The 25,914-nt window shown below is 46.6% G+C and overlaps 1 protein-coding gene across 1 annotated transcript in view; it reads right to left on the bottom strand.

Moving 5' to 3' along the window:
• The window catches only part of GALNT17 (polypeptide N-acetylgalactosaminyltransferase 17), a 480,774-nt gene extending 459,749 nt beyond the window's left edge, over window positions 1–21,025 (bottom strand). Inside the window, exon 1 of the mRNA XM_060077976.1 lies at window positions 20,788–21,025. Within this exon, the coding sequence (XP_059933959.1) occupies window positions 20,788–21,025 (238 nt within the window). The remainder of the gene's footprint in view (window positions 1–20,787) is intronic.
• Between the last annotated feature and the right edge of the window lie 4,889 nt (window positions 21,026–25,914).

Here is a 25,914-nt window from a genome sequence, read left to right as displayed (position 1 = left end):
ACACTGTAATCATCAACATCAAGTCCCCTATTTCAATGGAATATTACTCAGCCATAAAAAGAAACGAAATTGAGTTATTTGTAGTGAGGTGGATGGACCTCGAGTCTGTCATACAGAGTGAAGTAAGTCAGAAAGAGAAAGACAAATACCGTATGCTAACACATATATATGGAATCTAAGGAAAAAAAATGTCATGGAGAACCTAGGGGTAAGACAGGAATAAAGACACACACCTACTAGAGAATGGACTTGAGGATATGGGGAGGGGGAAGGGTAAGCTGTGACAAAGCGAGAGAGAGGCATGGACATATACACACTACCAAACGTAAGGTAGATAGCTAGTGGGAAGCAGCCGCATATCACAGGGAGATCAGCTCGGTGCTTTGTGACCACCTGGAGGGGTGGGATAGGGAGGGTGGGAGGGAGGGAGGTCCAAGAGGGAAGAGATATGGGAACATATGTATATGTATAACTGATTCACTTTGTTATAAAGCAGAAACTAGCACACCATTGTAAAGCAATTATACTCCAATAAAGATGTAAAAAAAAAAAAGTCCCCTATTTCTTACGGTGAGGAGGGAAAAAACACTTTATTGAACACAAGCAGACCAGCCCAGTGTTCCAGTCATCATTGCTATATAACAAACCATCCCAAAAGTTAGTGGCTTAAAACAACCACTATACTTATTTTGCTCATGAATCTGCAATTTGGGCAGGGCTTAGGGTGGGGACAGCTCGTGTCTGCTCCACTAGGCATCAGCTGGGGAGATCTGAAGCTTGTTCACTCACATGTCTGGCCCGTGCACTGGGAAGACAGAAACAGCTGGGAGCTGGAACAGCTGAGACTTCTTAGACCTCCCCATCCATCTCTCAATCTCTATCTCTCTCCACGCGGTTTCTCCAGCATGGTGGCTTCAGGGCAGCCCGGTTTCTGACATGGTACCTCAAAGCTTCAAAGATGCACATCCTCAGAGACAGCACCAGGTCGAAACTCTATCGCCCTTTATGATCCAGCCTCACAAGTCATGCAACATCATCTCCATTCAATTCCATTCACTAGAAGCAAGTCGCTCAAGCCAGCCCATAATAATCAACGGGAGGGGATTTCAACTCCACCTTTTGCTGGGAATAGTGTCAAAGGATTTGCAGATACGTTTTAAAACCACCACACCTAGGAAAATCATTTCTCATTCCTTTAGATTGAACTTTGTATTGCTGCCAAAAGATGAAAATGTAGGGCTTCCCTGGTGGAGCAGTGGTTAGGAATCCGCCTGCCAATGCAAGGGACACAGGTTTGAGCCCTGGTCTGGGAAGATCCCACATGCCACGGAGTAACTAAGCCCGTGCACCACAACTACTGAGCCTGCGCTCTAGAGCCCGCGAGCCACAACGACTGAGCCCGCGTGCTGAAACTACTGAAGCTCATGCTCCTAGAGCCTGTGCTCCACAAAAAGAGAAGCCACCGCAATGAGAAGCCCGCAAGCCGCAAGAAAGAGTAGCCCCAGCTCGCCACAACTAGAGGAAGCCCGCGCACAGCAACGAAGACCCAACGCAGCCAAAAATAAATAAATAAATATTTTAAAATAATAATTTTTTTAAAAGCAAATCTAACCAATCCTGAGCAGCCGTTGTTTACGTGAAAAGACACTCTGATTCATTGACTACCCCTCTGATCCATAAAATTATGCAACTTGAACAGACTTTAGATCTTATCTAGAGTTCACCAGGGAGAAAGCTGACTCTCTGAGGGGCTAAATGTCTATTCCAAGGAGCAGTAACGTTCTGTTACCACTGCCACAGTATAATAAAACTGTTCATCAACATTCTCCTAAATACAGGCACTCCTCAAGGTATTTGACAAGTACCATCTTGCACAGTCTTTATCATACTTATAGAAGCAGCTGCTGTTTTCTAGATGGGCAAACTGGGGCTCAGCAACGTTATGTGAGTCACCCAAAATCCAAGTTTCGCCTTGGCTTTGTTAAGTAGCCATAAGGAAGTTTGAGATTTCATCTATCCAAGTGGAAAGCCCGTACTCGGTTCATTGTATGCCCCTCCCACCCTCCCAGAGGTCATCTGGTTAGGGAAGTAGCTGGTGGGGTCAGCTGCCGGGGTCAGGGTTGCATCTTTACCTCTTGCCTGGAACTCAATGCTATTGAACTTTGTCTACTGAAGATTAGGCTTTCAAGAGACTCATCCGTAAGAGGTAACCATGAACTTACACTCTCATGAAAATGTGCACCATTACACTAGATCCTTTCTGGTGGAGAAGAGGATGGATGGACTGGATCCCCAGGACCCATGGGAAGTTGGAATACCCATGGAGCAGTGATGCTGGGGGAACCACAAGCCCTTCGCTGGCTGCAGTTGAGCCAAGCTGAGATCTGAGTAAGGAGGATGAAGATGAAGAAATTAAGGCAGTCCACTCCTCCCCAAGGGCCTACGCATATAAGCTACCAAAGAGCAATATAAGGGAAGAACGGAATCCAAACCACCCCTTAGTAACTACTGTTTAGCTTTTGTTTTCTCCCCAAACTGCTTTGTGCAAGTAAACACAGCCCGAGGGTCCTTAGACCTTCCTGAGTGTTCACCTTCAGCTAATGAAGGAAAAGGAAAAGGCTCTTGAAATGATATTTCATGAGATTTGCATATTTTAATATTAGTTTCAGACCCTTTCTTCAGATCTCCTGGAATCAGTTCAATTGCAGGAAGATGGGTAGGAAGGAAAAAAAAATTGAAGTGAATTTTAGAACAACTTGGCAAATTAGCAAAGTTTTTAACATCATTAAAGAGCTCTTAAGTATTCTTCCCTGAACTCCATTTTTATTTTGTGAATGCATTTCAGTAATTGCTCTAAAGGAAACTGTGGAACTTTGGAACAAACATAAATGTTTGCATGATTTAAAATGCAGTGGCAGCAAAGATCATGATTTTTTTAATTGCTAATTCTTAAACTAACCTTTTCAGTTTGCCTCATTTTGGAAAATGCCAGTTCCTAACAGGCAAAGGCATAATAAAGACAATGCATATATTATTTAGTTGTTTATAATTGCAAACAACTTAGCCATATTTCAATACTTATCCCTTAGCTCCAACATGGAGCATAAGTAGGGGATGATTACAATTATTCCATCATTCTGTAAATAGAACACTGGGACACTGAGAAATAAGACTGCTTTCTTAAAGCCAACAGCAGAGACAGAGAAGCAGGTCTGGAGCCAGGTGGTTTTTCATTCAACCGCCTTACACCACCCAACTTACGGTTCAGTACTTGCTGACACATTAATCAAGGATGAAGAGAGATTGTCCTGTGACCCAGAGAGACTAGTGTTCCAAAACCTGCCTAACTGAATTAGTCAGGATGATTAACACTAGCTGTCGTAACAGATAAGCTCCAAGATCTCGATGGCTTAACACAAATGTCCAATGCACAGAGATATCAAGAGAGAGCTGGGGAGGATGGGATGATACTCTGTTCCACACAGTCATTCAGGGATTGAGGATCCTTCCATCTTGTATGCCACCAAGAGGTAGACTCCAAGGTTACCACAGGAAGGTAAAGAGGGAAGGCATGTACGACCCCACAGGATATTTTGTGGGCCAGGTTTGACAGTGGCAAACATCACTTCCTCCCATCTTCCAATGCCCAGAACTCAATCACATGCCCCCCACCTAACTGCGGGGAGCCTGAAGATTCGCTCTGTGCCCAAGAGGAAGAGACAATCTCTTGGTGCACACGGCATTGCCTCTGCCACCCCAACTAGAGACAAAGGTAGTTCTAGACTGCCTGATATCAGCTTCTCTAACCCAGACCCTGATTTGGTATAAATGATTCCATAAGAAAGATTGCCCCCACCCTTCTAGGCACTCCAAATTAAAGTTCTACACTGCACACGTCAACCCAGGTCTGTGGCCTAGATCGAGAAGGTGAACAGGAATGAGAAGAAGGGTGCAATGGGCCAAAGGGCATACCTTCTGGACATGAGGGAACCACATCAGTCATCTGCATCAGCTTCATGTTGACACACAGCTTTGAACCCCCCCCCCCGCCCCCCACACACACAACTCTAGGGCCTGGGCCCTTAGGTGCATGGTGTGGCTCCTACTCAAGGCTTGGTATCCATTAAAAAATGACCATCAGAAGATTACACTGCATCTTGCCCAATTAAAGCCACCATGATATCCATAAGATGAAGATTCAATGGTAGGGAGGGCACAGGGCAGAAGCCAAGAACAAAGCCTGCCTGAGGCCTGCTGAGAGTTGCCCAAACGAAGAAGAAATTAACAATGCACACTTGTTAGCACTCTTGTTGTGCTAATTTCCTTGCAAATATAAGCAAAACCTTTTAACTAACTTAATATCAATTTCACTTTTCTCACATTTTGTTCTAATTATGGGCGGGATCTAAAGCTCACACAGCATAATTTAGAGCTCTAGAATTAACAGCTTTACAACTTTACACATCAGTAGCTGCTAAACCTAAGGGAAGCAAGGTTCCCTGCTGCCCTCCTGTCACTGCACTCCCACGCCCACCCCTCTGCAATCACTGGACCAGCCACCAACACTAATTGGGACTGAGTCCCATGCCCAGAAGTCAGCAAATGCCAACTTCACAAAGGAAGACACAGAAAGGCAGCTGGTGGGTGTCTCTGGACAATTGATTTCTCTGAGTTTCAGCTTCCTCAACTGTAAAATGGGTATAATAGTGTACACAGGTTTGATGTAGAATTCAGCCACACAAAACACTCTATATCTATTAGATGCCAATAAAAATACTGCATATGGCATACTACAGTATGCATGCGTATTTACAAAGTCCATATATTGTGTTTCATCAAATCTAAGATGCCTTCAATTGTAAGTGGCACCATTTTTATGCACCGAGAAACGGGGGAAGTGTTGCCAATTAAGCTATGACACACCACTGATCATAAAATGAATCTCAATGTCAGAGATGTAAAAATGTGCACCTTAGCATTGACGAAATATGGTTATACATGGTAGTGTCAACCTACGAGATGGATTCAGGTCAAATCCAAGTTAACCAGAATGCCCACGGACTTAGTATTCTAGTTCACTGAATTTCCAGAGAACAAAGAGTCTTGCTTCATTTCAATATTTGCTGAGAAGGTATTGGGGGTGTAGAGAGGATGGCAGACACCACAGATTCACAATGCAAACACCATTCCTTCTCTCCTTCTCTTTGGCCTCCACCATACTTACTTTCTCTGAAAAGCCACTGTTCTCTTAAAGCAAGGTTAGTCGTGTGGCCATTTTCTGGACCACATGAGCTTACCAGGAAGACTTCTGGAAGATTTTCTTTCCTGATTAAACAATAGATGTGGCCAGTGGTACAGTACTTCCTACCTTGTACAACGATGCAGTGACTGTAACTACCACAGCCATCTTGTAACCATGAAGAAAAAAACAAGGAAATATAATGAACTAATGACATTATAATGTCATCATGATGACCTCATGGTTCTAAACCAATACTGGTGACCACTACTTCTGGACTTGTTAGGTGAGAACAAGTTACTTTCTGATGAATTAACTCCTAAATGACATGGAGAAGGATTTTAAAATATACAGAGGAATACTACTCAGCCATAAAAAAGAATCAAATTTTGTCTTTGCAGCAACATGGATGGACTTGGAGGATATAAGCCTTAGTGAAATAACTCAGACAGAGAAAGGCAAATACTGTATGATATCATTTATATGCAGAGGCTAAAAAATAAAACAAACAAGCAAATATAACAAAGAAAAAAAACCAGAGTCACAGATATAGAGAACAAACGAGTGGTTACCACTGGGGAGACAGAATGGCAGAGGGACAAGATAGGGATAGGAGATTAAGAAGTACAAACTATTACATGTAAAATAAATAAACTACAGGGATATATTGTACAACACAGGGTATATAGCCAACGTTTTATAATAAATTTAACTGGAGTAAAATCTTTAAAAATTATGAATTCCTATGTTATACACCTGTTAACTTTATAATATTGTACATCAACTGCTACTCAATAAAAAAATAATAATAATAATAATTTTTAAATGAATAAAACCTATTCTCTTGCAAACTGTTACCATGTAAATGATTCATTCTAATGCAAGGCACAGATAAACAACAGCTAAAAGGGACTACCCTAGTGGCACGGTGGTTAACAATCCACCTGCTAATGCAGGGGACAAGGGTTTGAGCCCTGGTCCAGGAAGATCCCACATGCCGCAGAGGAACAGGGCTCATGTGCCACAACTACTGAGCCTGTGCTCTAGAGCCCACAGCTACAACTACTGAGCCTGCACACCACAACTACTGAAGCCCATGTGCCTAGAGCCCATGCTCTGAAACAAGAGAAGCCACCACAATGAGAAGCCCGCACACCACAACAAAAAGTAGCCCCTGCTCGCCACAACTAGAGAAAGCCCGCATGGAGCAAGGAAGACCCAATGCAGCCAAAAATAAATAAATCAATAAATAATTTTTTAAAAACAGCTAAAAGCAGACCTAGAGGGCAGAGAGCAGAAGCAAGAAGAACTGCAATCCTGCAGTCTGAAGAATGAAAACCAAATTTACAGAAAGACAGACAAAATGAAAAGGCAGCGGACTATGTACCAGGTGAATGAACAAGATGAAACCCCAGAAAAACAACTAAATAAAGTGGAGATAGGCAACCTTCCAGAAAAAGAATTCAGAATAATGATACTGAAAATGATCCAGGACCTCAGAAAACGAATGGAGGCAAAGATTGAGAAGATGCAAGAAATGTTTAACAAAGACCTAGAAGAAATAAAGAACAAACACTTAGAAGAATTAAAGAACAAACAGAGATGAATAATACAATAACTGAAATGAAAAAACACTAGAAGGAATCAATAGCAGAATAACTGAGGCAGAAGAATGAATAAGTGACCTAGAAGACAGAATGGTGGAATTCACTGCCACAGAGCAGAACAAAGAAAAAAGAATGAGAAGAAATGAAGACAGCCTAAGAGACCTCTGGAACAACATTAAACGCACCAACATTCGCATTATAGGGGTCCCAGAAGGAGAAGAGAGAGAGAAAGGAACCCAGAAAATATCTGAAGAGATTATAGTCAAAAAATTCCCTAACATGGGAAAGGAAATAGCCACCTAAGTCCAAGAAGTGCAGAGAGTCCCAGGCAGGATAAAGCCAAGGAGAAACACACTAAGACATATAGTAATCAAATTGACAAAAACTAAAGACAAAGAAAATTTATTGGAGATTCGGGAATATATGTATATGTATAGCTGACTCACTTTGTTATAAAGCAGAAACTAACACACCATTGTAAAGCAATTACACTCCAATAAAGACATTTAAAAAAAAGAAAAATTATTAAAAGCAACAAGGGAAAAATGACAAATAACATACAAGGGAACTCTCATAAGGTTAACAGCTAATTTCTCCGCAGAAACTCTACAAGCCAGAAGGGAATGGCATGACATATTTAAAGTGACAAAAGGGAAGAACCTACAACCAAGACTACTCTACCTGGCAAAGATGTCATTCAGATTTGATGGAGAAATCAAAAGCTTTACATACAAGACAAAGCTAAGAGAATTTAGCAACAGCAAACCAGCTCTACAGCAAATGCTAAAGGAACTTCTCTAAGTGGGAAACACAAGAGAAGAAAAGGACCTACAAGAACAAACCCAAAACAATTAAGAAAATGGTAATAGGAACAAACATATCAATAATTACCTTAAATGTGAATGGATTAAATGCTCCAACAAAAAGACAGGCTCGCTGAATGGATACATAAACAAGACCCATATATATGCTGTCTACAAGAGACCCACTTCAGACCTAGGGACACATACAGACTGAAAATGAGGGGATGGAAAAAGATATTCCATGTAGATAGAAATCAAAAGAAAGTTGGAGTAGCAATACTTATATTAGATAAAATTGACTTTAAAATAAAGAATGTTACAAGAGACAAGGAAGGACAATACATAATGATCAAGGGATCAATCCAAAAAGAAGATATAACACTTATAAATATATATGCACCCAACATACGAGCACCTCAATACATAAGGCAAATGCTAACAGCTATAAAAGAGGAAATTGACAGTAACACAATAATAGTGGGGGACTTTAACACCTCACTTACACCAATGGACAGATCATCCAGACAGAAAATTTATAAGGAAAAAGAAGCTTTAAATGACACAATAGACCAGGTAGATTTAATTGATATTTATAGGACATTCCATCCAACATCAGCAGATTATACTTTCTTCTCAAGTGCACACAGAACATTCTCCAGGATAGATCACATCTTGGGTCACAAATCAAGCCTTAGTAAATTTAAGAAAATAGAAATCACATCAAGCATCTTTTCTGACAACGCTATGAGATTAGAAATAAATTACAGGGGGGAAAAGCGTAAAAAGCACAGACACATGGAAGCTAAACAATACGTTACTAAATAACCAAGATATCACTGAGGAAATCAAAAAATACCTACAGAAAAATGACAACGAACACACGATGATCCAAAACATATGGGATGCAGCAAAAGCAGTTCTAAGAGGGAAGTTTATAGCAATACAATCCTACCTCAAGAAAAAAGAAACATCTCAAATAAACAACCTAACGTTACACCTAAAGGAACTAGAGAAAGAAGAACAAACAAAACCCAAAGTTAGCAGAAGGAAAGAAATCATAAAGATCAGAGGAGAAATAAATGAAATAGAAACAAAGAAAACTATAGCAAAGATTAATAAAACTAAAAGCTGGTTCTTTGAGAAGATAAACAAAATTGATAACCCTTTAGCCAGACTCATCAAGAAAAAGAGGGAGAGGACTCAAATCAATAAAATTAGAAATGAAAAAGGAGAAGTTACAACAGACACCGCAGATATACAAAGCATCCTAAGAGACTACTACAAGCAACTATATGCCAATAAAAATGGACAACCTGGAAGAAATGGACAAATTCTCAGAAAGGTATAACCTTCCAAGACTGAACCAGGAAGAAATAGAAAATATGAACCAACCAATCACAAGTAATGAAACTGAAAATGATTAAAAATTTTCCAACAAACAAAAGTCCAGGACCAGATGGCTTCACAGGTGAATTCTATCAAACATTTACAGAAGAGCTAACACCCATCCTTCTCAAACTCTAACAAAAAACTGTAGAGGAAGGAACACTCCCAAACTCATACAATGAGGCCACCATAACCCTGATACCAAAACCAGACAAAGATACTACAAAAAAAGAAAATTACAGACCAATATCACTGATGAATATAAATGCAAAAATCCTCAACAAAATACTAGCAGACAGAATCCAACAACACATTAAAAGGATCATACACCGTGACCAAGTGGGATTTATCCCAGGGATGCAAGGATTCTTCAATATACACAAGTCAATCAATGTGATACACTATATTAACAAATTGAAGGAGAAAAACCATATGATCATCTCAGTAGATTCAGAAAAAGCTTTTGACAAAATTCAACATCCATTTATGATAAAAAACTCTCTAGAACGTGAGCACAGAGGAAATCTACCTCAACATAATAAAGGCCATATACGACAAACCCACAGCAAACATTATTCTCAATGGTGAAAAACTGAAAGCATTTCCTCTAAGATCAGGAACAAGACAAGGATGTCCACTCTCGCCACTATTATTCAACATAGTTTTGGAAGTCCTAGCCACAGCAATCAGAGAAGAAAAAGAAATAAAAGGAATACAAATTGGAAAAGAAGAAGTAAAACTGTCACTGTTTGCAGATGACATGATACTATATATAGATAATCATAAAGATGCCACCAGAAAGCTACTAGAGCTAATCAATGAATTTGGTAAAGTTGCAGGGTATAAAATTAATGCACAGAAATCTCTTGCATTCCTATACATTAACAATGAAAGATCAGAAAGAGAAATTAAGGAAACAATCCCATTCACCATTGCAACAAAAAGAATAAAATACCTAGGAATAAACCTAACTAAGGAGGTAAAAGACCTATACTCAGAAAACTATAAGACACTGATGAAAGAAATCAAAGATGACACAAACAGTTTGAGAGATATAACATGTTCTTGGACTGGAAGAACCAATATTGTGAAAATGACTATACTACCCAAAGCAATCTACAGATTCAATTCAATCCCTATCAAATTAACAATGGCATTTTTTTATAGAACTAGAACAAAAAATCTTAAAATTTGTATGGAGACACAAAAGACCCCGAATAGCCAAAGCAATCTTGAGGAAAAGAAACGGAGCTGGAGGAATCAGTCTCCCTGACTTCAGACTACACTACAAAGCTACAGTAATCAAGACAATATGGTACTGGCACAAAAACAGAAATATAGATCAACGGAACAGGATAGAAAGCCCAGAGATAAACCCATGCACATATGGTCAACTAACCTATGACAAAGGAGGCAAGGATATACAATGGAGAAAAGACAGTCTCTTCAATAAGTGGTGCTGGGAAAACTGGACAGCTACATGTAAAAGAATGAAATTAGAACACTCTCTAACACCATACACAAAAAGAAACTCAAAATGGATTAGAGACCTAAATGTAAGACCAGACACTATAAAACTCTTAGAGGAAAACATAGGAAGAACACTCTTTGACATAAATCACAGCAAGATCTTTTTTGACCCACCTCCTAGAGTAATGGAAATAAAAACAAAAATCAACAAATGGGACCTAATGAAACTTAAAAGCTTTTGCACAGCAAAGGAAACTATAAACAAGATGAAAAGACAATCCTCAGAATGGGAGAAAATATTTACAAATTAATCAACAGACAAAGGATTAATCTCCAAAATGCATAAACAGCTCATACAGCTCAATATTTAAAAAACAAACAACCCAATCAAAAAATGGGCAGAAGACCTAAAAAGACATTTCTTCAAAGAAGGTACACAAATGGCCAAGAGGCACATGAAAAGCTGCTCAACATCACTAATTATTAGAGAAATGCAAATCAAAACTACAAGAAGGTATCACCTCACACCAGTTAGAATGGGCATCATCAGAAAATCTACAAACAACAAATGCTGGAGAGGGTGTGGAGAAAAGGGAACCCTCTTGCACTGTTGGTGGGAATGTAAATTGATCCAGCCACTATGGAGAACAGTATGGAGGTTCCTTAAAAAACTAAAAATAGAATTACCATATGACCCAGCAATCCCACTACTGGGCATATACCCAGAGAAAACCATAATTCAAAAGACACATGTACCCCAATGTTCATTGTAGCACTATTTACAATAGCCAGGACATGGAAGCAACCTAAATGTCCATCAACAGACGAATGGATAAAGAAGATGTGGTACATATATATAATGGAATATTACTGAACCATAAAAAGGAATGAACTTGGGTCATTTGTAGAGACGTGGATGGATCTAGAGACTGTCATATAGAGTGAAGTAAGTCAGAAAGAGAAAAACAAATATCATATATTAACGCATATATGTGGAACCTAGAGAAATAGTACAGATGAACTGGTTTGCAGGGCAGAAATTGAGACACAGATGTAGAGAATAAATGTATGGACACCAAGGGGGGAAAGTGTGGCGGGGGATGAATTGGGTGATTGGGTTTGACACATATACACTAATATGTATAAAATAGCTAATTAATAAGAACCTACTGTATAAAAAATAAATAAATTAAATTAAATTAAAAAAATAAAAGTAGACCCATACAGAGTACCATCAGAGCCCAGAAGAAGGAACAATTAATTCCAAGAAAGTGGGAGGGAGGGTTTCAGGGAATAAATGGCTTCTGAATTGGTCTTGAAGAATGCATGAGATTTTAATAGGATGGGGTGGGAGGAAGGGGGTATTATTCAAAATTTGAGAGTTAAAAGACCCTAAAGTCACATTGCTTTTATTTATACACTTTGGTCCCTAGAAATACAGAGAACTAGAACGCCGGTCTCCTGACTGTCCCTCACACTCTTTCTACTAGGGAGGTACAGCACCTAACAAGCCATGTGTAGCCACAAGACACCCCTCAGTAAACACTAATCACACGATTAGCCATTGTGTCGGAGGCAGGGATGGTAGGAGGCTCTTCTGGAATCTTGCTACCTATTAACTGTCAGCACGCTCGTTTGTTGGCGTGTGGCTGTGGCCGCCTGTAATTACGGCTGCGGTTTATTACTCATGCATGGCAAGGCTGAGGCTCTGCAGTTAGCCATGACAGGGACATTATTAAAAGGGAAAACTTCTCTATCAGTGGCTAAGCCAATTGTCATCCACATGTCAAGCAGTCTAAAGACCTGCGAGGGGTAATAACGAAGGCAGAGGAAGGTCTTTCAACCAAGTGAGTCCTGCATCTTTTTTTTTAAGTGCTACCCTGCATTCGGAAATGCTTTCCCTGCTGAGGGGGATCTTGTCCCCGCTGTCAAAGGCCACCCTGTGGGGAGTTGGCTTCCCTGATCTTCTGAGTTCCATCATCTGGTCCCCTCGTCAGAGGGAGCAGGTCCTACCCTGCAACACGGCACTCCAGCTGAATCTATGAAATGCAAGAGGACCCAGATGCCTGGTGGTGGTCTCAGAAGGCATACCTAAGGGGACTGTGGCTGCCACAGCCACAGTTGGGATAAAGCCTGCAGGCAGTGGGCTGCTGCCATGGCAGCTGGAGTGGACAGGCTTCTGTGTCATCTGAGAGCAGCAGTAGGGGAGGGGCGGGAGAAGCCGGGTTTGCAGCAGAGAACTCCTCTCATCCATCACCACTACCGCCTCCCGCAGAATCCCTCCAGCCCACCCCACTTCCTCTGGCTCAGGAAGGAATAGGGGACAGAAAGGGAGACCTATCATCAGGTGCTAGACAAGCTCAGGGTCAAGCTAAGAATGCAGAGTGTGCATCGTAAGTGTGCCAACCCCTGCCATGGTGGGTCTTTCCTTGGGAATCAGCCAATCCGGGACTAGGGGGTCACGGGGTGGATAGAGCAGAGGACAGGGTGGACAGAGGTGAGGACCCTGGAGGAGTTGGTAAGAGAACTCCCAACAGGCTCGCCATGGGAGGGGCTGTCCAGGCTGGATGTGGAAGGATGGAGCCACAGGGAGGGAGAGAAAGGGGCATGGCTGGGGGGCTGAATACACCTCAGTGAAGTTGGGGGTCCGGTGGGGAGCACCCAGGTCAGAGTGCTGAGGGCTGATTCAGATTTTCCAAAGGGAGCAACTCCAGATGCTGACTCCTAGCTGAGGATGTGGCCAAGGAGGGGGTCTGAGGTGAGGGGCACCTGGAATCACTGAGGATTGGAGGGCTGGTTGAGCCCTGAACCAGAGGCATGGCTGGGTCAGCGATGCCAGCGTCTTCCACCCACTACTGGATTCTAACTCACTTTCCCGCCTATTCGCGCACACACTAAACCCCAACACAGCGTCATTCCCCTTACATCAGTGCAGTGACCTGTCACCCAACAGCTCCCCATGTCTACAGAACTACATCCAAACCAGCCTGAGACTGAAGCCTGGCTGGGTCCAGCCTCAACTTAGTCCTCTCAACAAGTTCCACTTGTTCCTTGTGTCCTCACACACATCTCTGCCTCTACCCGTCCCCCTTGCCAGTTGCCCTGCAGATTCCCAGTCCTGGGCCCTGACCATCTTCTATGATTTGCTTCCACATCAGGTCCCCAGGTGGTGTCACTGCCTGGGTCCTCTGTTCCATGTGTTAAAACTTCTGAGTTCTGTCATTCTTGTTCAACAGTGGTTGGTCAAGAACCTACTGTTTGCCAGGTCAAGTCTCACAACCCCCATACTCATTTAATACTCCTCTGAGATCTAGCATATACCTGGTAAAACTACAAACGCATCCTTCCAACTGGACCACAGATGTCTAAGTATGTGTGGCATCTGCATATCTCTGTATCCCGGCATCTAACCTACACCCAGCAGTGAGGAAGTGCTCAAAAACAGATGGAAATGACCAACATTTCTGTAATGGGATTTGACATGTACAGGCTACCATTTCTTCTCCCCAGCCTCAAGAGTGATCATCCAAAGACACCATCATTATAAGCAGAAGATGGAGAGGAAGAAAGGAGGAGGAAGGAAACAGAATTCAGCCTCAGACAAATGCATGGAAGAGAGAAGGATCCCAGGTTAATTCAGAGTCTAAGCAACTTTGAGTGAAAAGGACCTCCCCCGCCCCGTCTTGAGATTTACATCTCAGGTAACAACGACCACACACTGCCTCAATGTAGCACAACTGTTCATGCATTCATTCCCGAAATGTCTGCTGAGCACCTACTCTGGGCCAGGGCAGTTCTCGGCATCAGGGAGACGACGGGGAGCAAGCAAGCAAGATCCCTTCCTTCAAAGAGTGAGCATTCTCCCAGCTGCCACACATCAGGCCCCATGGCTCATGCTGTACATTTTGAATCCCAATTCATCCTGACTCACAGCGACCCCATTTCACAGCTGAGAGGTGGGGAGGCTGGCCCAAGGTCATACAGCTAATAAGTGACAGAACCAGAAATCAAACCTAGTCTGCCTGCCGCCCAAGAGGACACCCTTTCTTCCAATATTCTATTCTTTTTTTTTTTTTTTTTTTTTTTTTTTGTCTGCGTTGGGTCTTCACTGCTGCACACGGGATTTCTCTAGTTGTGATGAGCGGGGGCTACTCTTCATTGCGGTGCACAGGCTTCTCATTGCAGTGGCTTCTCTTGTTGCAGAGCACAGGCTCTAGGCGCACAGGCTTCAGTAGTTGTGGCACGTGGGCTCAGTAGTTGTGGTCCATGGGCTTAGTTGCTCCACGGCATGTGGGATCTTCCCGGACCAGGGCTCGAACCCGGGTCCCCTGCACTGGCAGGCGGATTCTTAACCACTGTGCCACCAGGGAAGTCCCAATATTCTATTCTTAAAGGCTCAGACATTTCTGATCTTAGGTGTTTCTTCACTCAACATGGGCTTCACTGCGCCCACGTTCCACCTCCCCGTTGTCACTCTTAGCTCTAATTACGGAGCCTTCTTCCCGTCCACAAAGGACACTCCCGATTTGGCAACAGCAAAGGTCAGGGTGTTGGAGTTCTTCCACGAGAATGACATCGGCGGCCTCTCCCCGCTACCTCTGGGCTGGGCAGGCAGCAGCTGCCCCCACTGGCAGGGTGCCTGTCACAAACACTGGCCAACACAGATGTGCCTGTATCTGAGGGTTGTCCAAGAACTGGGCTCCCCATCTCTCCAGGAGCCACCAGATGTGATCAGTCCATCGGAGGTAAAAGAAGTGAGCGTCCCTCCGGCGCCCAGGCTCTGGCTCTGCTGACCAGGCTTCCACACACCTGACCCCTGCCGGCCACCAGGCCCTGATGAAGGCCTGCACACAGCACCTAAGGCTCGCACTGCCCTGGTTTCCTTCTGAGGCTCACTCCAAGGGGGGATTTTAATACGAACATGCGCCCTCTGCTCTCTTCCCCTTACCTCCTTCCCATTGGAAACGCTGGTACATTCCGGCTCAATAGTCTATATAAGCATATGTATATTCCAGGAAAGAGGAAACAGCTCAGGGCCAGCTCTGGCATCCAGGAAGAGATGCTTTCAACACACGATCCCTCTCCTTCTGACGCCAACTGCGAGGCCCAGAGAGCACACCTCTGCCTCTGTCCCTCTGCACCAACTCACTTTCCCCGCCTGGTGGGCTTGGCTGATGTGGCAGGCTGGGTGGGCTGCATGTGGGTTGTTTGGGAACGTGCTGGTTTTCTGCAACTCCGACTCCAGCTTCATCTGCCTGTGTGGCTTGGGGGCAGGACTGGGCTGGGTAATTTTGACTTCTCTCCATGCCCGCAAAGATATTCAATTTCTTCGAGCAACCCTACTTCTATTCAATATCCTTCTGAAAACTAAATTTGGAACCTAACCTCAATCGACTGCATTTCCTCTTATGACAGCGGGGCCCAGGGCTTACTGGATGGAGCAGCCACACGTGCCCCTGTGATTCACCACACGGGGGTGCGGATGAGGGACGGGGTCACCAGCCAGAGCTCGGGCTTGCATGGGGCACAGGACCTTCACCCTGCCTGCCCTATCAGGGGATGCTGGACCTGGGAAAAGTACCGTGATATTCAGGAATCTTGACTCTGCCCCTCAGTGGCTGTGTCATCCTGGCTAAGTCACACAGTATCTCTGTGTCTCACTTTTCTCAGCTCTAAAATGAGAGAAACCAGTAACTTCCTCAGAAGGTGACAGACAGCCAAAAGCCCTGTACAGTTACACGGGAATTCTAAAAAGAAATCTATCCCTGTGTCCATTTGCCTTATGCCAGTACAAAACCACCATTTAAAAAAAAAAATTAACACGGTATTATTTTCTTCGGTATAATCGTTTTGGATTTCCCAAAATTTCCACAATAAAACATGAATTAATTTCTTTCTAGAGAGAGAAAGGAACATAAAACCATCATCTTATAAAATCACACATTCAAAGGAAACATACTGAAACGTGCTGGTCCCTGACCTTGGGACTGCTTCCCTTCCAGGCTCCTCCCAAGGATATGATGCTCTTTAGTCAGGATCTGGTGAAGGACCAGACCAGCCTCAAGACGGCAGAGACGGGATGGCACGGGCAAGACGGCGGGGACGGGATGGCATGAGCAAGATGGCAGGGACGGGATGGCACGGGCAAGATGGCGGAGACGGGATGGCACAGGCAAGATGGCTGCCTCACACTCAGTCCCCCCAGCTAAGTCTTCCCACCTCCTTCCCCTCACCACATCCACCCAACCCAATTCAGCCTTTACAATGTCAAGGTTATTTCCTCTGTGGCTATCATTTACCTCCTAAAACTAGCTCCCATCCAATTAATCAACCAATACACCTTTGGTGCCCACATTATGTACAAAGTGCTGTGACACATGCTGAAGGATGGAGGTGGTATTAAATAACCCAATATATGGTTCGAGACCTTAGAAAGCCTGCAGTCCAGTTCTGGACTCAAAAGATAAAGCCACTGAGGCACAAAAATCAAAGCCATGGGTGCAAATGGACACAGACAAGAAAGCTTCAAGCACCTTGGAGCAGGGAGAGCTCAGACCGTGTGGCTTCGCACCACTGCCCACCCCCAGGTGGTGACCCTGAGCCAAGCTTTAAAGGACGGATGGATGCAGAAGGGAGGCGGGGAGAGCAAACCAGGACACTTAGCACTTCTCAAAGACGGGGGCTGAAACGTGGAGGCTACGATCGTAAGACAAATGCAGGGTTATTTCAGCAAGTAGATCAGTCTTGCTCAAAGAGGCTGAGGCACTGGGCCAGGGCGGGAACATTGGGTGGGGTGGGGGGGGCGGGCGGCGGTCCTGGCTGTCAGCCTCCAGGCTTGACCACGGTTCCTTAGGAAACACCAAACCACCGGAAGGTCTTGGGCCCTTTGGAAGCAGTGCTTTCCACGCAGACAGCTGGAGACACAGAAAGGAGGGGTGGCAGGGCCCTGGGTTAAAGGGTACTGCGGCAACAGCGAGGGGGCAGCCGACGGGGCCTCACGGAAAGAACGGAAGGGCAGGTGCAAGAGAGTCTGGAGGGGCAAAAATGAACTCATCTCTGTGTGCTCTCCCCTCCATACCAGCTTTTCCACTTTCCCTTTCAAGTGTCCTTTTCAGCCTATATTAAGAAAAACAAAACCATAAAAACGTGTAACTGATTTTCAAAAGGCAGGCACCGAGAGTCTTAGCGGAGAGGCCAGTTCTGAGGAGGTCTGGGTCATCCCTGGTCCCCCCAGCCCAGGGGCCCCTCTCAGGACACCCAAGGAAACCGTTCCAGGAGTGAGAGAACACTGGAGATGGCTGTGCTGTATCCCTCCTGCTTGAACTTCATAAGGGTCCACTGGAAAGGTCTGAGAAGTCGGAGCCATCATTAAAACACCAGCTCCCACTTGGTACCCCAGGGGCTGGACCCAAGTGGCTCTGTTCCTCCTGTATGCCCAGTGCCCGGCTCTCTCGAGCCCTCCATTAATTCCTGAGGAATAAAGAGCACCAAGGTCAAGGTTACCTTCTCCTCCTTCAGTAGCAAGAGGTGGAGACAGGCTGCAGAGCAAGTGGACACAGGAATACAGGTCTCATCTCCCAGGCACTCTCCTACCCTGGCACTCTCCTGCCACAGCAGGAGACCCTGGCAGGCCTACAGTATCAACAGGTGGGGCACGCTTTACCCAAAACTACCACAGGCAGAAGATGGAGCGCTGGGGGGTGGGGTGGAGATGAGGAGGGTCATTACAAATGACACTGGTCAGCCAGGAAGAGAACAGCTACCTTAGTTACAGCTTGAATTCCTGGCTTGCCCAGGAAAAGTTCTCAACCCAGCCTTCCTCAGAGACTGCAAGTAAAGAAAACTCATCTTCCCACCCCACCACACCCAACCCAAGCCAACCCAACCAGTCCCAAGTGGCAGACATTCCCAAACCCCCAGGGAATCGCTTACCAGGCAGAGGAGTATACAAGGAAAGAAGCCGAACCCCAGCCCATCTGAAGCAAACTCACAGCTTCCCAGAAGTCCCCACCCCCACTCCAACCAACAGGCAAATGGATTTTCCTCTTTACTCTGCCTGGCATAGGCAGTAGAGGGCACTGGGCCATGGTCCAGGCCACAAGCTTGTCGGAGATGCAAAGTCTCGGGTCCCCACCCTGATCTACTTAATCTGAGATTCTTTGGTTGGGCCTAGAAATCTGCATCTTAACAGGCCCTCCACGTGACTCTGACACACGCCAAAGGTTGAGACACGCCAGTGCAGCAGCTGAGAACCTCAATCCTGGAACCAGACTGTCCAAGTTCAATTCCCAGCTCTGTCATCCCCTAGCTGGGTGGCTGTGAGCAAGCTACTTAGGGGGAAGTATCAGCACCCATCTCCTAGGGTTGCTGGGAAGACTTAACGAGTCCCTGCATGTTAGTGGCACTTAGTAAATACCCTTTAGAATTTTATTATTCTTATTTGGGGCACTGGGTGGGTGGGGGTATATCACATTTCATTTCCTAATTGAAACGACTTGTGTCCCTGGGTACAGCCTGACACTTGAAGGAACCAGCTATCTTGCACTCTCTCTTTTGGGTCTTATGGATTGGTCTGTGGCACCGGTCTGTGTAAAATAATAAGGCCCATCCCATAAGCATCTAATTCCTCCAGAGATGAACTGTGGGCTTTTGTTTCATTCTGTGCCTTGGTTCTTCAACACTCAGGAGAAGAGTTCCCACAAGAACCCCACAGGGGACACCTACAGCCAGGCCACACCTACAGCTGGGCCCCGCTATCTACAAGGGGTCAGTGGGATTGCAGCGTCCCACTGCAGATACAAGTTCAAGGTATCCCCTGGATACTTGCTGAATGACATCAAGAAGACCAAGGGGTCCTTTCAGAGGGTGCTTGGAAATCGGACCCCATCCCACCAGGAAGGACCCAGAAGGGAGCATTGGAAAGCAGGAAGAAGACAATATGGTGATATCCTTCTCCCTGCCTGCCACTGGACTGGTCTCTTGCTCCAAATGCAGGTAGGACAGTAGTTGAGTCCAGTCTTACTAATGTAGAATCTTTTTGTAATCAAAATGAATACTGCTTATAACTAGGAGGAGACAGTAGATAGAAGTGGTCAAGAACACAGGCTCTTTGGTCAACCAGACATGGGGTTCTGACTCCAGACTCTACCACTTACTAGCAGCAGGACATCAGGCAACTTAGTTAACCCCTCCAAGCCTCCTTTTCTTATTTCTGATATGGGGAATGGAAGGAACCACACTGGACTGATGTGACCACTCAGTGAGATAATGCATTTGTAACAGTCTTGGCACTGTGTCTGGCACAATAAGAATTCCACCACTAATTATTATCATTATCTTTATGACTATCAGTAGCTCTGGAATTACCATGAGGACATGAGTTAGAAGCTCAGGAAGGGAGGTGGCAGCCTTGAATCTGACTTGGATACCAATCACATGGACCCTGGAGAGCTGCCCATACTCAAGTGAGTAATACTCTGACCTTGGGGGCAGCAAATGTCCAATGATCCATCAGTTCCTGGACTAGATGTGACCAGGGTATATTAAAAGTCTCCCTCTTCTCCTGAAACACTGATGAGAACATTGTATATGGGACAGATTCTGACAACTATCACTGATTGGATGGCACACCTCTCTTTGCTACACTCTCTAAAAACCTGCTTCCCCAACCCACCTCAAACTTTAACAATTGCCCTCAGGCAGCTCTCTCGGGAGAATCCGAGCGTGTTTTTAATAGCAGGCTCACCAAGGCAGCTGCGGGAAGGGAGGAGTCCTCACTGCTAGCTTGCAACCCGCCTCCTAGAGAGATGACATTCCTCCAACCTACTACCGAAGCGCGTTAGCTCCAGACCTGAGGCCTTGACTTTTGCAGACATTTAAGCAGGCCAATGTCCCTCCCCTGTCCGACCCCACCAAACGCTAAGCTGTAAGAGCTCTTTCCTCCCTTAAGTCGCCTGCGCCTCCAGTCCCATTTGGCCGCGCGTCTAGTTTCCGCACTTGGGCCGGAGCGGCCAGGTAATCATTCCTGCACGCGGAGACCGGGAGCCAGCTGTGCTGACGAGTTTCCACGATAAAAGCAAACTTACAGCTGGAGGACAGAAAAGAAACGGGTAATTCTTTCCAGCAGCCCTGGCCTCCTGGCCGAGACTGGGCAGGAAGAGTAAAAGGGCGCGGGGGAGCCAGGAGGTGCTTGCCTCCCGCACCGTGCGCAGGGCCCCCGGGGGGGAACCCGGTGCCCGGCCCGCCCGCGCCGAGCCCCGTGGGCACCCGCGTGCGTCCTTACCATTCAGTTGCCGGTAGACAATGTCCTCGAGCAGCGAGAGGCGCTTGAGGACCGCATCCTGTATGGGGCTGGCGCTGTGCGCGCTGAGGTTGGCCGCCTCGGCGCGCGGCCGAATCTCGTGGAAGGCGTCTCCGCTGCGCACCGAGATGGGCCGGCACTTGGCCAGGAAGAGCACGAAGCCGGCCACCGCGATCAAGTTCAACACCAACAGCACTTTGACTCTTCTCAGTGAAGCCATCAAACACGCCCGGTCGGCCCTCGCCCCGGACCCGCGCCCCCTCGGGCTCCGGCGAGGCGCGGGGCAGCCGGGGGCCGTGCGAGCCTCGCGCTCCGGACGGCTGGCGAGGATCCCAGCCGCTCCCGGCCCCACGGCGCGGAGGCTAGGGCAGCGGAGACGGTTGGGAGGTCCGGGCAGTCGCGGGGAGAGCTAGATGGCTCACACCAAAGGCTTCGGTCTACAGAAGTGCTCCCAGAGATGACGCCTGCTCAGTCCACGGCGCGCGGCCCCTAGCAGGCGCCTCGGCTTCTTGGCGAAGGGCCGGGGGTCTCTCTGCACCACCAAGTGGTTCGCCGCTGGACCTTGGGTCACCGGGAGCGGGGCTGCCAGCGCAGCGGACTCCCGGGGCCCGCGGGCCGGCAGGCGGGGCTGCCCCGGCGCCGCAGCAGGAGCGGCGCGCAGGTGCCGGGCTCAGGGTTCGCCGCCCGCCCGCGGAGGAGCGCGCCACGCCTCGGGCCGCACAGCCACCACCCTAGTCCGCAGGCGGCCGTCGTGGCGCGCGCCCCGCGGTCTTCAGCCGAGGACCGGCTCCCCGGGGCGGGCGCCTTTGTTCCGCTCACCGACCCGCTCCATCGCGCCGAACTGAGGAAAAACCCGCGCCCAGGGCCCGCATCCTCGCGGCTCCGCAGTCACACTCAAGTCTCGATTACTCTCAAAGTGGGGGCAGCACTAGGGGGCGGGCGAAGGGGCAGAGCGCAACGTCCTCTCCGCCCCCTCGCGCCGGGGGACACCCCACCCCGCCGCCAAACTCAACAGCGCGCACAGCGCCGCGGGCTCCCGGACACGTTCCAAGTCCCGAGCCCACGCAGCGAGTCTTCTGGGCCTGCCGGTCACGCCGGCCTCTCTCCAAGCTGGCGCGTTGGGAGGCTAGCCGGAAGGAGTAGTCGGACCTCAAAAGTCACAGCAGTTCTGTAACCCCCTCCACGAACGTCGCGGGGAGCGCGGAGGGGAGGGACGCGCGCCGTCGCACCCTCCAGTCGCCAGAACAGGCAGCGCTGCTCTTCCCGCGTCCCAAGGAGCCAAACGCCGAGTCTTTTAATTGGCGGACGCTCTGATACCTCCGCTGCGGCAAGGAGAGCCCACACTGCCCCGGGGCGCGAGAGCCCGGAGGGGATGCGCAGGTGGCGGCGGAGGGCGGGGCGCGGCCCGAGGGGACCGGCTGCAGCGCCAGCTCCTCCTCCGCCGCCTCTCTCCCCGCGAGCCAGTCGGCCACCGCCGCCCGCAGGCTGCTGGACGCACAGCTCCCCGGCTCGCCGGCTCTTGCGCGCGCACCCGGAAAGGCTGGGGGCGCCTGGAGAGTGCGGACCGCGCGGGTTGAGGGCAGTCAAGTCATGTTGACGGCTGCCGCGTTGGAGGGACCCTTTGGTTCTCAGCACTCCCCGAGCGGGCGGGTTTGTTCCATCCTGGTTGGCGATGAAGACATCCCTTTCTGTGTGCTCGCAGCTCCGCTTTGCGTGGCCAGGAATGGCTAGAGGGAAAATCTGGCCTGGAGACTCGGATTCTGTTACTTTGGGAGCCAGGCCGAGCGTTAGTGGGCTGGGTGGGTTCCCTCCGTGTGAGAATTCTCATCGTTCAGATTACAGTTTCTGTGTCCAGTCCCACCTCTATACGAATTTTATCGTAAGAACAATATTTTGGCTCTTGGATTTCCGAAATCTCTTCCTCTTCCCAAAGCCAGGAGCTCCAAATGCTGGAATTCAAAACCCCGCGTTGATCCATTTAATTCCTTGGGCCTGAAGCAAGAAATAAGGCTGGCAACTAAAAAAGATCGGGCAGTGAAGCCCAATAAATCTGGTTGTTTCCACCTTACCATTTCGTTCTCATTGAAGTGTTTTGATGTTGTTGTTGTTACCGTTGGGTTTTTGTGGTTTGTTGCTGATTTATTATTTGAAATGTTGATTTTCAACATAGAATCCAAGTGAATGAAAAAATATAACAATCTTCTAATTCCCTTGGAACGCTGTGTCCCGGTTCAATAGGTTTTGCTTTGTATAATCTACAAGAAAGTGAATACAAAACTGTTAGATGAAAAAGGCACATCAAAAGCCACAAGGGACAGTTTTTAACCCCACGGGTAGGGCAGGAAAGGGGTTGAGTAGGGAGAAACCTGAGTTATTGAGCCGTTTATAAGACAGGCACTGGGCCACCACCCTCTCCATGTTATCTCACTGAATACCCAGCTGAGTTAGGTGTTATAAACACGCATGGAGGGAAGCTAGCACACTCAAGGGAAGCTTCTACAAAAATAATTTCTGGGCATTTGTTCATCCACAGGACTGCAGCTGGAGAGGTTGAGGCATTGGGCTAGGGTGTCCCAGTAGTAAACGGCTCTAAACCGTGGGGGGCCTGACTCCCAGGCATATACATATTTGGGATTAGGAGACCGGAAGCAAATTAGAGGAAATGGCCTCAGAGTAATGGAGATGTTTCCAGGCAAAATTCAACTTCAGTGAGATTTCTTTTCTCCCCCTAAAACCAGAGAGGTCCCTTGCCCAAATTAACTGATGATCTTATCATGAATCTTATAGGTTTCTCCCCTCACCTTCCACATTCCTCCTGGACAGCTACATTTATACATGACATCTGACACTCTAGACCCAATGAGTGACCCACTGTCATGGTCACACCCTGAAGCCTGTCAGCACACAGAAGTGCTGCACTCATGAAATCCTGCACTAAAATCCCACACTGTGCCCACTGCTTTCCTACTCTCAATTCCAACCAAACAGATTCTCCAGCCACCAGCAACCCCTCTCTCCCTCCCCAATATTTCAGCCCTTCCATGCCCTCTTGAGTTCCTTCTCTACCCTTCCTGGTTACTTGAGACCTGGTTACTCATTTATTTCAAACGTATTCCCAGTAGTGGCCCTGATTCACACACACTCATAGACATGGTCTCCCACTGTGCCCCCAGTTTGGCAATCCCCACCTCTGAATCAATCCCACCCAGGCAAGAGAGGGCACCTAGGGAAAACCATATCACCCCAAAGCTTGGGGACATTACTAATTGGTGGTGTATAATGTGAGCTGGATCCTTCATTCTGCTCAAAAACACTGTTCCATTTCCCTAATCAGCTCCTCTCCCCAGAGATGTTTGAGGTAGACCAGAAGTCCATAAACACCCCTCAGTCAGATACAGAAATTTGTGTGTGTGTATCATTTGGGTATTTTTTTCTGGGGGGAAAGACCCATAACTTCCTTCAGATTCTTAATGTGGTCAGTGACACCCAAATTTTAAGGACCTGCCTGGCATATGTTAGATATGCAAAAACATAAGCAGCTGAATATTTATGGTAGGCCAGCTGCTTATGAAACCAGTGGTGCCAAGGCACACAAGGTTGATGGAGCTCTCCGGTTGCTCGCATATCTTGATGGAAGAAAGCAAACTCTGGACTAAAGCCAACATGCTTGTATGAATGAAGGTTGAACTGATGTGAAGGGATGGAACTAAATAGAGTCTGCCTGCTGAGTAAATTCTCAGGCCTAAAAGGAGCACACCTAGCCACTTAAACTACATACACAGAGATTAAAGGACCCGTTGACAGAGTCATCAATTGCCATGTGCCCAGAGGCTCCCAGAGGGATGAGTGACCTCCCTCAATCAATGACTGCCATCTGTCTACATACCATTTGCCCCCAGTCCAGCTAGTAAAACCAACGAAATTATGCCTCAGTGGCTGTGTGGTCTGTTCACCAGGGGATCTGGGTTTTATTATCCGTTACCAAGAAGCAAATCAATTCTCGACTTTAAAATAAGAAATTTCTCTTGGATGGCTCCAAAAATCTTTCCTAAGCATAAAATTCAGTTAAACTACAAACAACATTTTTAAAAAGAGATTTATTGGTATATTTGTTTGTTTAGCAAACAAAGGAAGGAGATTGATGTATTTCTGTTCATAGGTCACCAAGGATTTTGATTCCAGATATATTTTTCATTCATCAGCCATGGTCCAGAAGATATGGAGCTCTGACCGTTACCTTTGCTTGCCTGTTAAAAACCTCTCGCATCTCAGCCTAATCCATCACCAAAGTTAAAAATACTTGGCCATCCTGGGACTTCCCTGGTGGTCCAGTGCTTTAGACACTGTGCTTCCAATGCAGGGGTGCAGGTTTGGCCCCTGGTCAGGGAACTAATATCCCTCATGCCATGTAGCCAAAAAAAATAAATACTTTGCCATCCAAATATCTTCTTTGGTGAAATGTCTGTTCAAATCTTTGGACCATTTTTAAAAAAATCAAATTGTTTCTTTCTTATTGCTGAGTTTTGAGAGGTTTGTTTGTTTTTTTTTAATTTATTTATTTATTTATTTCTGGCTGCATTGGGTTTTTGTTGCTGTGCCGGCTTGCTCTAATTGCGGCGAGCGGGGCCTGCTCTTCATTGTGGTGTGCAGTCTTCTCATTGCGGTGGCTTCTCTTGTTGCAGAGCATGGACTCTAGGCACATGGGCTTCAGTAGTTGTGGCATGCAGGCTCAGTAGTTGTGGCTCACGGGCTCTAGAGTGCAGCCTCAGTAGTTGTGGCACATGGGCTTAGTTCTTCCCAGACCAGGGCTCGAACCCGTGTCCCCTATATTGCCAGACGGATTCTTAACCACTGCACCACCAGGGAAGTCCCCTGAGAGTTCTTTATGTATTCTGGATACAAGACCTTTGTAAGAAATATGGTTTGCAAATATTATTTTAATTCTATTAAGAATGTTTTATGCAGAAGAAAAGCTTTTAATTTTAACAAAGTCCAGTTTATTATTACAAAAAATACTTGGAAGTTCATCAAGGAAAACCCGGGGTTCATCTTTCTCCAGAGGCTTTGCCAATCTACTTAATCTTCCAGAAACAGAGAGGTAGAGACTTC

This window comes from Mesoplodon densirostris, chromosome 16 (genome assembly GCF_025265405.1).
Source record: "Mesoplodon densirostris isolate mMesDen1 chromosome 16, mMesDen1 primary haplotype, whole genome shotgun sequence".
Lineage (NCBI taxonomy): Eukaryota > Metazoa > Chordata > Mammalia > Artiodactyla > Ziphiidae > Mesoplodon > Mesoplodon densirostris.
Note: the sequence above shows the minus strand (reverse complement) of the source record. Positions and strands in the feature narration are given on the sequence as shown.